The 14,380-nt window shown below is 45.0% G+C and overlaps 1 protein-coding gene across 9 annotated transcripts in view; it reads right to left on the bottom strand.

The window, feature by feature from the left end:
- The window catches only part of DIP2A (disco interacting protein 2 homolog A), a 149,319-nt gene that overhangs the window by 56,148 nt on the left and 78,791 nt on the right, over positions 1–14,380 (bottom strand). For 3 of the 9 annotated variants that reach the window (XM_077448185.1, XM_077448186.1, XM_077448187.1), the window contains exons 3-5: positions 6,204–6,323; positions 861–980; positions 366–641 (exon numbers count right to left, since the gene is read on the bottom strand). In XM_077448185.1, coding sequence (XP_077304311.1) covers positions 366–641; positions 861–980; positions 6,204–6,323 — 516 coding nt within the window. The remainder of the gene's footprint in view (positions 1–365; positions 642–860; positions 981–6,203; positions 6,324–14,380) is intronic. The other 6 variants (XM_077448188.1, XM_077448189.1, XM_077448193.1 and 3 more) reach the window with 3 other exon arrangements.

Raw genomic sequence — 14,380 nt, 5'->3', positions numbered from 1 at the left:
ACCTTATGAAGTCACCCAATGAGCAATACCCCTGTCTTTGTCACTGCCATGACACGATGAACCCAATTTATATATAAAAAAAAAAAAAACAGCCAGTCCGGTTCCAATAACCAGGACTAGTGGGTTACTATGGGCATGGGATACTTCTCTTGCTACAACAATAGTTTCTAAAATTAACCCTGACCTATGTATCAACAAAAAAAAAAGAAAATGCCTTTTCATTTATATCAAACTAGAAGATTTAGAAAAAAAATATACTGTCACTAACCTTTAATAATCCTTACACTGTGCCATGCATGTACCAACTGCTATCTTGACAAATGGCCTTCAGCCTTGTTGGCTAGTATAATATTGTTAAATTGTACCATATCGTTTGGCAGCACATGCCCGATACTGACCTATCTGGGCATGTGCCATGAGGTCTGCCAGCATGGTAGCAGCTGCGATGACAGAGCAGCTGTTGGAGGCGGCAGGCTTGGCTCCTGGGTGGGATGAGGTGGAAGATGCTGATGATGAGGTGGAGGAGCCCTGGGTTACTCTGCTAATCCAGGGCTCTACGCTGGAATGGCCTTGAAGCGGAGTGGATGTGATGCGTCCCTGACGGAGCAATGAGCCCTCATCCTCCGAAGCTGACGAGGTGTCTGTGAGTAAAATAATCATGACAGCTGAATAACAGTGATTGTACAAAAGGTCAAAACATTTAGGACCAAACAAACCAGACAATTCAAAAGAAAGGGGGAATCAAGTCTACTGTACACAGGAGTCAATCTTTATCACTAAAGAAGCATATCAAGCATGCGATGGTGAGCGGACGTGTACCTAAAGTCACTCAGGCAATAAGAATTTGAATGCACAATTACCTGGTGGAGTGTAGGTCTCTAGAGAAGACTGGACAAGAGCTGAGCGCCTTTTAGAAGGCATAGGCATTTTTCTCTCCTTGTATTTGGCCAAAGCTGCTTGTACGGCTTCTGTGTGAACATCTGCACAGGTGAACGCAAAGATGGGGTTAGGGAAGATTTCTTACAAAACCAATGCAAGCAATGTGATTATACTAATAATTCTTTAATAATGTATGGGATAATCGGTCACTAAGCATCATATTCCAGGACAGACCTGAACGTTCTACCCGGACCCATCTCAACCAACAGGAATAGGATGCAATGTTTGCAGTTTTCAACACCCAGGTAAACTTAGATATGGATATTAAAGTGGGGCTTGCAACAATCATTTTTTTTCATGTTAAGTGCTTTCTAGCACAGTAATGTCTCTTTCACACGAACGATCCGTTCAGGTCTACCTGTCAGTTTTTTAGGCGGACCTGAACGGAATTCTCCATAGACCTCTATGGAGCGTCAGATGTCAGCAGTGCAATGTCTGCTAACATCCGACCCGCTCCGATAAAGTGTGACGGAGGAAAAACCTACTTTTCCATCCGTCATTGGATCGGGCGACGACGGACTCTACGGTCTGTCCTCATCCAATCCCCCATAGGGGAGAGCGGCACTCTGACAGGTCCGTCCCTGCACAGTGTGCAGGGACGGATCTGTCATCTTCCTGCTCAGCGGGGATCGACCGATCGATCCCCCGCTGAGCAGAGCAGGCTATGTACACAGACACGTCTGTGTGAAGGAGCCCTAAAGCCCCGTACACACGAGAGGACTTATGTCCGACAGACTTCCGAAGGAGTTCCGTCGGAGTTCTGCTGGAATTCCGACGGAGTTCTGACAGACTTTTCGGCTGAGCGGACTTGGCCACACACGATCACACTAAACTCCGACGGATTCGAACGTGATGACGTACGACACGGCTCGAATAAGGAAGTTCATAGCCAGTAGCCAATAGCTGCCCTAGCGTCGGTTTTAGTCCGTCGGAGTAGCATACACACGAGCGGATTTTTCGAAGGGGACCGGGTCCGGCGGAGTTCCTTCGGAAAAATTTGAAGCATGTTCCATATTCTAAAGTCCTTCAGACTTTGGCGAGTCAAAAGTCCGTTGCAGCCCACACACGATCGGATAGTCTGACGGACTTAGTCCTTCGGACTTTGGATGTTGAAAAGTCCACTCGTGTGTACGCGGCATAAGACTTATAGGCAGGGCTTGACAAATTTGCTTTGAATCTAGGAGCCAGCTATAAATGTTAGGAGCTAGGTTTTTTTTTTTTTTTTTTAACTAACAAAGCTGACAGCTAGAACATGTAATATGTTTCTGAAGGTGAACTTATCATTTAACCCTTTCACAGCCAGAGCAGATTTTTTGCACACATCATTTTAGGCCTGAAGATTACATAAAACTCCCAAACATTATATATTTTCCTGAAAGCAGACACCCTAAGAGAATAAAATAGTGTTAGTTCCAATTTTTTATGTCACACAATATTACAGCAAACACAAAATTTCAGTTAAAAACATTAAAAGTTAATTTTAGGGGGCACAAAAATGCAATATATTACCCATTTTTTTGGTAAAATAAAAAAAGCTGAGATTTTACAGAGTAAATAGATAACCAGCATGTCAAACCTTAAATTTGCGTGCGCCTGTGAAATGGCGACAGACTTTAGTACACTATATGTTCCATAGGCGATGCTTTAAAAGCCCCCTATAGGTCATCAGTTTAGCGTTAAAGGAGGTCTGGTGCTAGAATTATTGCTCTCATTCTGGGGTGTGTGACGATATGTAAAATGTGTATTGCAATGAACGTTTTCAGGCGTAGTCATCCAGTTGCGTGCGTTTACGTTTATACGTGCATATTTGTGGGGCTGGGGAGGGCTTTTACGTGCAACTTTTTATTTATTTATTTATTTATTTTTATTATTATTATTTATTTTTAAGTTTTTTTTTTTACTCAACTTTTGTTTCCCCCCATCGCATAGGGGACAAAAAGTACCCTATGTGATGATTTTTTTGGTGACAAGTTTTCTTTAATAAGGGTCTAAAAGACGTTACTGCATTACATTCTTTCCTGACTGCGATGGCTGTGGAAACTGTCAGCAGGGACCCCGAAGTGATGTCACACTTCCGTGTCAATGACCAGAAGGGGAGAAGAACGGACATGCGTCCACTCTCCTCCCTCCCCTCTACCTGCCAGCACCTGCTATGCTGGTCCTGGGCCTGCAGATGGGCAAGCGAGGCCCAGGATACACTTGGGGTGTGTGCAGCAGTTGAACGGCAGTCCAGGCGCCAGGACAAAATTTTCTGTCGCCTTTACGACCTGGCGCCTGAGGTTTGTCAAACTCTGCTTATAGGTATTAGTAACTCCCAGAGATCACAGTTCATCCTCCGATAATGCCTGCAACTGTTTTTTGTTCCCCAGGAGGATGAAGCCATCTTTGTTCAGACAGGATTAAAGAGCAGCATCTATTACCTCTATTGAAATGCTGAACATTGTGCTAACAAATGTTTGACACAGATCAGCTCTGCTGCTGTACCTTTGCGCCTTATGGTTTGACATTAAGTTATAATGTTGCAATTTGATCACTCAGAGGGGACTGAGAAAATGTTTTTTTCCAGCCTGCAACAGATGGATGACATCATCACAGTGCACACAATGTAACTAAATAATAAAAATGTACAGCTTTTTAGAAAAAAATGTTTTTTTTTTTATTCTGCATAAATATATTTTTGGCACGTTTGACTTGAAAAGTTACCGAAAAGGTCTACTTTAACCACTGCTTTTGTGTCTGTGGTTTGCCGATTTAACAATATAGCGCTGAAATACCCTATAGACTGAACACATTTTTATTATGCTGGAAAATCTCAGTATTGAATAGCAAACATTTATGAAATGTATAAATGTCTGCAGAATTTATCTTTGCTTGGGTGGTAAACCCAAAAAAGTCTTTATGAATACATCATTTTGCTTTCAAATAATATGCTGTACATGTCTACCTGAATACATTTTGTTCATTTAATCAAGACATGTAGTTAAAGTGATTGTAAACCTCAGACATGAAATATGAACAAAGAATATCCCTCTATAGTGTGTACTTGTCTCAATTAAAGTGGTTGTAAACCCTTACAACACACTTTCACCTACAGGCAAGCTTAGATTAAGGCTTACCTGTAGGTCCAAGAAATATCTCCTAAACCTACACGGTTTAGGAGATATTTGCTGAAAGACAGGCACCGCTGTCTACGGAGCATGCGCCATAGACAGTGGCGCACAGGCGCACTGAGCGCTCCGCGGTCAAGGCGATATGCCACGAGTGACGGCTCACGTGCGCATGTGCGGGAGTGACATCATCGCGGCTTCGCCGAATGACAGCGGCGGAGCAGCGAGACCCACCAAGAAGATGGATGCGCCGGACTACAGGGGACAGTGGTGACTTCGCTGGCTCCTGTGTCAGGTAAGTGACACATAATGGGCTACTATGCGATGCATAGTAGTCATTATGCTTTACCTTTGCAGGGAATGAAAGAGGAAGTCAACTCATCAGGGTTTACTTCCTCTTTAACAGCACTAAGGGGTTTATTTACATAATGAAAATCCACCTTGCACTGTAAGTGCACTTTGAAGTAAAGTCGCCGTAAATCCGAGGGGGACATGCAAGGAAAATAAATAAAAAAAACAGCATTTTAGCTTGCACATGATTGGTGATAAAATCAGCAGAGCTTCCCCTCATTTCAGATCTACCCCTCAGTTTTACAGCGACTGCACTTCCAAGTGCACTTGTAGTGCAAAGTGGATTTGCCTTTCGTAAATAGCCCCCTAAGTGTCAATTTCGTCTGCTTCTTCTTTCCTCTACTATCAGCATGAATCATTTCTGATAAGTTTTCCTGACACCAAGAGAAAAAAGGTGACGGGATGAACCTCCAGGTGACCGACAGCCTCAGCTCTGTTCCTGTGTGCTGGAACAGAGCTGGATGTGGATGGATTCCCTACAATCAGCTTTCACTGACCTCTGTAGAGTGTAACTTTAGCTCCCCAGACCTGCTTTTTAAAAGCTCAGACAAGCTGTCTAAATTCTGCACTTTGAAAGGATGTGGAGAAGAGAAGACTGCTGTAGATAAGCAAGCAAGACTTATGTAGGTATCACCAGAGGCCAGTCACTTCACTGGGAAAATGCAGGGGTTTATAACCACTTTAAATAAAGGTAAGAGAAATAAAAAATGTACAACAAATAGTTTAATAACTGAACCACAGACATATTAAATATCCACAAGATAAAGTGACATTGTCACAGTAACTGTTTTTTGAGGAAAGACACACAAAGGCAGAAAAATGTCAGATTTCTCCAAAAATGCTGTGCTTCTTATAGCGCAACTGAGCTTTCAGCTTAAATCAGTTAAACGCATTTTATGTGCATCAAAGCAAGCAGTGTTCAACTTCAAAGCCTCACAGTCTGCGTTCTTTAGAAATCAGTATGCTGCTGAAAAGGCCCAACTCTTACTGCATAGGACCGACACACCAGCGGATGGAGTCAGAACTATAGCTCTGCAATCAGAAAAGCTCATACCCATGTAGATTAGAGAGCCCTAGCTCTGACTCAGCAAGGGTATGTGTTAGACCTCTACAGAGAGGCCACTGCATCCACGGAGATAGAGAAGGGGTCTTTTTCTGCAGCATGATGGTGGGGGACAGACCTTTCCACTATGGTTGTGGCTGCCTCCCAAAGAAAACAAATTGTACCATTTTAGGCCGGGTTCACACTATACTACACAACAGTAGTACGACTTTCATCCTACTTTTCTCTGCGACATCAGTCCTACATCCCTCCGACTTTAATGAACAGGATACTACTTTGATCCGATTTTTCAGATAGTACAACTTGTCCTTTGACCAATCAAAACTAACACACAATGGGAGGGACTACAGCAGGGGGCAGGAAATAACACAATGTCGGATGCCAAAGTCGGATGGTTAGGACAAGGATCTGACTCTGATCCTACTTCAATGATAGTCAGTGGGCTGAAGTAGGATCAAAGTCGGACCAAAGTAGTACAGGAAGCATTTTCAAAGTCGGACCGACTTGTGTCGGATCAGTTAAGACGGCTCCCATAGGGAAACATTAATTTTCACACGTCATGCGACATGAGCTCCCAATGTCAGAGCGTTTGTCGTACCAGCGTGAACCCAGCCTTAAACACCTTTTGCTTAAATGCACCTGAAACGTATTTAGCTAAAACTGGAAGTTCATTGTGGCTTTGAATGACAACTTTATTCTTTAATCATGCAAAGAGTGAAATCTTTAAAGAGAAAAAAACCAACCAGATCGAAATCGCTCATCCCGTGAACTGGTGGAACGAGACCTCTGCTGCTTGTTGGTGGTTGTCGTAATTTGTGATGAGCCCAAGAGTTTAGCTTCTGTTTGCAAAGAAGGATCTACTCCTGGATATAAATACAAATGTCACGCATGTCAAATGCGTACACACTGGATACCCATCATACATAAATTGCAAATTATATTTGGCTTTCTAAACCTTCTATAAAGCTGAACTCCAGATATATATATATTTTATTTTGCATAGTGATATTGATCCTGCTTGGACCAATATAAGTACACATATTCCATACCTGACTGATCCCCATGGAACACACCTGGAATTCAGCTTAAGGCCCCTTTCACACTTGTGCGACCTGAAAGATTCTGCTGCAAATTGAAGCAATTCCTGTGTAATCTTGAGGTCTATGAACCTCAAGTCGCATCAAAGTTGGACCAAAGTAGTACAGGGACTACTTTGAAGTCACAAGATATTAATGGCTCTCATTAGAAATCATGGGGTACGACTTTTCATGCGACTTTGCAGTCCCAAGTCACACAAGTGTGAAAAGGGCCTTAAAAGGTAAACTGCTGTTGAAATGCTTACATGGAATGCATCCTACCTGCTCAGAGCTACAATTACTCATGCAGGCATAGCTGCAGTGCACCAATCTAGTCTAGTCCCCTTCCTCAGGAATCTGATTATCCAAAAACCCCTGATGCTTAACAGTTTGTAAATCAAGAGAGGAATTCCCAAACACACACACATTGTAGGCTACTAGCTTCCTCATATACAGAACGCCTGTTGTATCAAAGTCCTAAGACTAAGATGTTTTCACAGCCATCAAATTTAAACTGCCTTAGATCTCTGAATCTGACAGGTGATATATCATAGAGAAAGGAAATCTGGATGCAGTGAATAAAATATAATTTAGATTAAAGTGGTTCTATAGGCTAAAGGTTTTTTTACCCTCATAAAAACCCTTCAGTATGCAGCTTCCCTTGTAGCCCCCCGAATACCTACCCAAGCCCAATCCAGCAATGTGCATGAGAGTGGCTGCTCTTCCGGGTCTCTGCCTCCTCATTGGCAGAGAGACAGCCATTGGCTCCTGAAGCTGTCAAAGTCAGTGAGAAGGGGACGGCGCTGGGCTTTGCTCTGTGCGTCTTATCGACACACAGAGCGGGGCTCAGGAGCAAGCATACACAAGTGTCCTCATTGAAAGAGCCTTGCTATGGGGGCACTCAGGAGGAGAAGGAGCCAGGAGCACCAGCGGGGTACCTGAGAAGCAGGAGGATCAGGGCCCTATGTGCAAAACCATTGTACAGAGCAGGTATGACAGGTTTGTTATTTAAAAAAAAAAAAAAAGTTCTACCTTTAATATCACTTTAAGCTATGCTCGCTGATATCTAGGGGAAGGGAAAAGCAGTTTTACTTACTCGATCTTCAGCAACTCTGACAGACGGCACCCCCCTACACTCCGGAGGTGGAGCGTTCCTCTATGTCCTCATGTGCAATGCAAGGCTGTAGACCCCGCACTGACTTGATAATGTCAGAGATCATTAGCTTGCTGGAGTGCAGGGCAGAAGCCTGCAGGAATGGAGGATCAGATACGTAAAACTGCTTGTCCCAAACCCTTCGACATAAATAATGATCTAACTTTCCCAGGAATTCAGCTTTAACTTCAATGCAGTTGCTGTGTTTGCCAAAAAGGCAATAGCAACTTGCTGATTAAAGTATTACTAAACCCACAGCAGTAAAATATCTGTAAATACAGTAAAACATGCTTGTTATACTCACTGGTGGAACCTAAGTGGTTAATTCTCTGCATTGTGTAAAAAGGTAATTTGATTATTATTATTATACAGGTTTTATATAGCGCCAACAGTTTGCGCAGTGCTTTACAACATGAGGGCAGACATTACATTTACATTACAATTTGGTACAAGAGAAATCAGAGGGCTCTGCTCGTTAGAGCTTACAATCTAAAAAGGAAGGGTCAATTGATACAAAAGGCAATAGCTGTGGGAGATGAGCTGATGGAGGAAGTAAAACAGTGTTAGTTAGAAGCAGGATAGGCTTCTTTGAAGAAAAGGGTTTTCAGGGATCGTCTAAAGATGGATAGATTAGGGGACAGTCGGACAGATTGGGGTAGGGAGTTCCAAAGGATGGGACAAGCTCTGAAGAAATCCTGGAGGCGAGCATGGGAGGAGGTGATGAGGGAGCTAGAGAGCAGGAGGTCTTGGGATGACCGAAGAGAGCGGCTTGGTATTTTGGGACTAGGTCAGTGATGTAGCTGGGGGCAGAGTTATGGATGGCTTTGTAAATTATTGTTAGTACTTTAATTTTATTCGTTGGGTGAGTGTAGGACAGTGGAGAGATTGGCAGAGGGGTGGAGGACACTGAATGGCTGGTAAGGTGGATGAGTCTGGCAGCGGCATTCATTATGGACTGAAGGGGGGATAGTCTATGTAAAGGTAATCCAATGAGGAGGGAGTTGTGGTAGTCGAGGCGAGAGATGACCAGGGAGTGAATTAGAAGCTTGGTGGTGTCATTAGTTAAAAAGGGGCATATTCTGGAAATGTTGCGGAGGCTAAGGCAGCATGATTTGGACAGGGCTTGTATGTCGGCCTGAAAGGACAGTTTGAAGTCTAAGGTTACCCCTAGCACCCTGGCATGTGGGGGCGGACTGATGGATGTGCCATTGATCTTGACAGAGAAGTCAGGCGAAGGGGCACGTGGGGGAGGAAGTATTAAGAGCTCAGTTTTAGATTAAGATTAAGTTTGAGGAAGTGGTGCGACATCCAGGCTGATACGTCTGTTAGTAGTGATGCGTGGGGAGATTGATGGGGTGAGCCGAGGGGCAGAGAGATAGATTTGGGTGTCATCAGCATATAAATGGTAGTGAAAGCCATGGGAGGCTATCAGCTGACCCAGGGAGGACGTGTAGATCGAGAATAGTAGAGGTCCAAGAACAGAACCTTGGACCTGGATACTATCTTCTCTGATCCTCCCCTTCTTCCACTTTCCCCAACCCATCTCTGGATAGTACAGGGACTAGGGAACACGCTCAGTTTGGTATGTCCAGACAGAAGGTCAGGGGTCCTGCATTCTCATAGGACAATCAGGGGAGAAAGAAAACTCCTCCTACAAGATTTAACCAAACACTGATAGAAGTCACAAGACTGCTATATACTGCTAATGAGAAAAGGTATTTAGCAGTTCATATTTACTAAAACTTTTAAATGTCCATGTTCTGTGTACTGTGGGAGGCCAGCTATAGTGAATGCAGGGTCCTGGGTTTAGTAACACTTTAATTTCACTTGATTCACGAGTTGCTCTTAAACAAAAACAAATAATCAGCGCAAGAAACCCTAGCTAGTTATTTAACCTGACAATTATACTCCTCAACCTACCCAAGATTGTATGATTGAGAACTTTGAGACGAGGACCATCTGTTTCTCAGAAATAATCAGGATAAACATTACTTGCACCCCAACAACAGTACCTCAACATTTTAGATCAGATTCCTCCCCCTCCGGTGTCACATTTGGCACCTTTCAGGGGGGAGCGGAATTCAGGTATCTGCTCCCACTTCCAGGGACAGATCGCTGCAATCTATTTCGGGCAAACTACGCAATGTCCAGCGCTCTCCTCCTTTCCCCCGGCTGTCTTCTGGGAGACACACAGGTCCCAGAAGACAGCAGGGACCACTTAGCATGTGCAGTAGGTAATCCTTCATGTTTCCCTTAGTAAGAATGCCGGAGCCTGCACCCAGAGCTGGGGGCTGGGTTGGCTTCGGGTGCCAACATCGCAGGCTCCCTGGACACGCAAGTGTCCTTATATTAAAAGTCAGCAGCTACAGTATTTATAGCTGCTGACTTTTCGGGTTTTTTTTCAGGCGGAACTCCGCTTTAAGATGAGACATTTTTTTTCCCCTAGAAAGCTGATCATGTACATGTACAGGAATGTATGTTTTTATTTTTAGGTTATCTACATTAATCCAATTAGGTACATTACAAAGAGAAGCAGTAGACAGGGTCGACAAAGCCAATGGCAGCAACTTGGCAAGCAGCTGACAAATGTCTACAAAAAAACAGTCTTAGCTGGATTGGCACATTTATGGCTTTAACATTCCACTGTCCTGTGGCTCCAAGTGCTTCCACCCCAAATGGCTTAGCTCGCTGGCTTAAATTGGTTGTAAACCTCAGACATGAAATATGAACAAAGCATATCCCTCTATAGTGTGTACCTGTCTCAATTAAGAGGAGTTGGTGCCTTTTCGGTCTACTGCCTCGTTCCTCTGCTATCTGCATAAATCCCTTCTGACACATTTTCCCGACACCAGGAGAAAAAAAGGTGACAGGGGAGGGACCTCTAGCACAGAGCTTGACAGCCTCAGCTCTGTTCTTGTGTGTGTGTGTGTGTGTGTGTGTGTGTGTGTGTGTGTGTGTGTGTGTGTGTGTGTGTGTGTGTGTGTGTGTGTGTGTGTGTGTGTGTGTGTGTGTGTGTGTGGGGGGGGGGTCCCTTCCATTCAAATCCGCTCTCAGACAAGTGTGAATGCTAAGACAAGCTTCATAAATTCTGGACTTCGAACGGCTGAAGAGAAGAGAAGAGAAATGCAGATAAATAGGTACAACTCATGTAGGAGGATATGTTTGTATCTATGTATCACCTGAGGCCAGTCACTTCAATGGGTATATGTAATGCTGCGTACACACTACGGGACTTTTTGACAGCAAAGGTCAGACGGAACAAATCCGGAACTCCGCCGGACTCAGTTCCTAGTGGGAAACCCGTTCGTCTGTATGGTGGTCAGACGGACCAAATACAATGCACGGGCAGCTACAGCACCTGTCGGCGAAAATGGTTCTCGGCGGCAGGGTACTGTACATCTCGCGCTTGCTGCAATAGGAAAAACACATTTTTCTATTGCAGTGAGCGTGAGGGGGAATCCCCCTCCAAGGGCATACCAGGCCCTTAGGTCTAGGCCCCGGGGACGGGACTCGCGATGTGTCAATCTCGGCAATAAAAGCAGTGAGATTAACTTCCTTTTCTAGTCCCGTCGTAACTCATCACGTTCAAAATTAAAGGACTTTAGTCCGTGTGTGGGCAAGTACGTTCATTTGGAAGTCCGCCGGAACTCCCTCGGGAAGTCCGGCGGACCTAGTTTTCCCGGAAAGTCCGGTCATGTGTGGGCAAGTCCGTTAGTTCGGAAAGTCCGCAGGAATTCCCGCCAAAGTCCGCAGGACCCTAATCTGCCGAAAGTCCAGTCGTGTGTACAGGGCATTAGGGTTTACAACCACTTTAAATAAACATTCAATTCTTTCTTAATTATAATTATTATCAGAAAACCAATGTCATCTGGTTTCCTGATAGCTCTAGATTTTTCCATACTGAGAAGAACATGCTCTGCCTATATGGCTGGATTTAAAGTAAGGAAGGGGTGAAAATTCTGCTTAGTTTGGCTCTGATGCTCTGGGCCAGGGATTAGAGTTTAGCAGGAATCCCTCACTCAGCAAGTAAAACGCCCAGAACTGCCTGGAAAACAAAACTAACCAGAACAGTAGACAGATCCCAGCTTCGCTCTCAACCATCCGATAGGTGAGCAAAATGAGAAATATTCTTATCCCATACCTACTAAAAACTGTTTACACTAAGATGTGTTCTGCGATTCATTACACTAAACAATCTTACTAATTTCTATATACAAGCCCAGAACAGATGAAAATCTCTTAGAACGCACCCCCAAAAAAAGAACTACTAGTGTTGCTCCTCAGTATACAAGACCTTACCTACAGAAACATTGCTAGTAGATTACCAAGAATCTGACTTTTCATTCATTGATCACATACATTTAGGCCTCGTGTACACTGGACGCTGAGGCAACCGCTTCCGAGTGATTTTTTTGGCAGCTTGAAACCGGCATTTTAGACCCCTTTCACACCACACTGCCCATAGCGTCGGCGGTAAAACGCTGCTATTTTTTAGCGGTGTTTTACCGCTGGATTTGCAGCACATTTCGGCCGCTAGCGGGGCGCTTTTACCCCCGCTAGCAGCCAAGACAGGGTTAAAACCGCCAGCAATACGCCGCAATAGCGGCGTTTTGCCGGCGGTATTACAGCGCTGCCCCATTGATTTCAATGGGGAGCAGCGGTGGAGGAGTGATAAACACACCGCTCCTTCGCCGCTCCAAAGAAGCTGCTGGCAGGACTTTTCCCCGACGTCCTGCAAGCGCACCGCTGTAGTGTGAAACAATGGTGCAGCTGTTTTAGGGCGGATTGCAGGCGCTATTTCTAGCGCCATAGCGCCTGCAAAATGCCCTGTGTGAAAGGGGTCTAAAAACGCCCATTTAGCCGCATTTGCGTGCTGCGTTTGTGTCTAGAAGCGTTTATTTAAAATATCATAAGACCCTCCCAAAGCACAAAAAAAACTATTATTTAAGACCCCTTTCACACTGTGTCCTGCCAGCGCACCTCTCCAGTGTGAAAACCCTCAGGCTTTCACACTGGAGACAATGGAGCAGCTCTTTAAGGGGGGATTGCAGGCGCTATTTTTAACGCTATAGCGCCTGCAAAACATCCTCAGTGTGAAAGGGGCCTTACTATTTCAGCCATTCTGTGAGACCAGAGAGAGCAGCAGTGTACTTGTATCTATCTCAATTTCGGTGCTTTTACTATTGACCCCATAATCAGCATATGTGAGGAAATTTCAAAAGCCAGATATTAAATTTCATGCAACTATGTTTGATCAAGCCGGGGGTCAAGCTCAATGATGGGGTCATCTGGTTCAACTCAAATTTTTTGCCCTTCGAAGAAAAACCTCCTAAAACGCAACTGCCTACAAACAACATTAAAAAAACCTGTATACATGTACACATAAGATAACATTGGATGAGTTCAGGGGCAGCTGGAAAAAGCATCCAACTGCTGAAGGTCCGTTTACCAGCAGCAGTGTACATGAGGCCTTAGGGGGCCCCTTCTGCATTCCCCATGGATCCAACACGATACTGAACATATTCCTAATGCATTATGGTCTTGTGGACCCAATGCTACTAACACCCTGTTCCACCTCATTCTAAAAGATATATGCTGAGGTACCTTGCAGGGGGCCGACCGATATACGATTTTTAGCCGCTATCAGGTGCCGATATTCTGTACATGACCATCACCTGCCACCCAGATGCAGCATGTCACTTCCCATTGTCACCTACCACCCATATGCAGCTGGTCACTACTTACACTACTTCTGGCAGCCTTTCCCCAGCAGCGTCCGAGTGGGTAAACTTCCACATGCGGGCAGGCGGTGAGAGATGGCATAACCAGCTCTGCCAAGAGCAGCCTTCATGGCCCTACAGTAGGGGCGGAACAGAGGTGATGCGAGATGGGCAGTGAGAGATGATGTCATCTCTCTGCTGCCCACCGCACCACTGACAGAGATTGGCAGAGATCGCAGCGAGCGCCGGGCGGGGACAGGGGGAGGAGGTCTGACCAATATCGGTAAGTTTCTGACCGAAACTGATTATTTGAAAAATGTGAGTATTGGCCGCTCCGATAATCAGACAACCTAGTACCTTGCTCTCAACTTTGTCATGTAACTCAATGAAGTTGTCCCAGTCAAGACAATGTTTTGTCTTTGTTTTCTTGCCCATTTTTCATGTCCACTCTAGTCTAACATAGTTGCCAACTGTCCCAAATTTCCCGGATTAGGACATTTGTCCCGAATTAATTTTGTCCCGGGAAATGTCCCGGGAAATTCGGTTTGTCCCGGAAATTTGAATTTCCCGTTTTTTGCCGCCGCCCGCTAGACGTACGCGGCTGGTGGCCGCCATTTTTAAGAAGACCAGAAGCTGGTCTTCAATAGAGAACCTGTGGCGCCGCCCACCCCCGCTGCCAGTGTGTGTGAAGAGCAGTGGGCGGCACCACAGTTCAAAGTCAACGCGGCAACGATGGCTGCCGCTTGGAGGCCAGGAGATTATATGTCCTGTCAGGGGGAGTCTGTGCAGTGAGTTTCTGTCAGAGGGTCACCAGATGTAAGGAGGGGCTCCGCTGATGGACACTCTGATGGGGCACGTGATGTAAGGACAGACTCCGCTTGGGACACCTGATGGCATCTTGTGGCAGGCAACGTGACTAGTGATGCGCTCATGGCTCCCACCGATTCTGCATTATGGTGAGTTGAATGATT

The sequence above is a fragment of the Lithobates pipiens genome, unplaced genomic scaffold (genome assembly GCF_037356315.1).
Source record: "Lithobates pipiens isolate NorthernLeopardFrog02 unplaced genomic scaffold, aLitPip1_a1.2 Scaffold_22, whole genome shotgun sequence".
Lineage (NCBI taxonomy): Eukaryota > Metazoa > Chordata > Amphibia > Anura > Ranidae > Lithobates > Lithobates pipiens.
The sequence above is the reverse complement of the archived record's forward strand: the minus strand, read 5'-3'. Positions and strand labels throughout refer to the sequence as shown.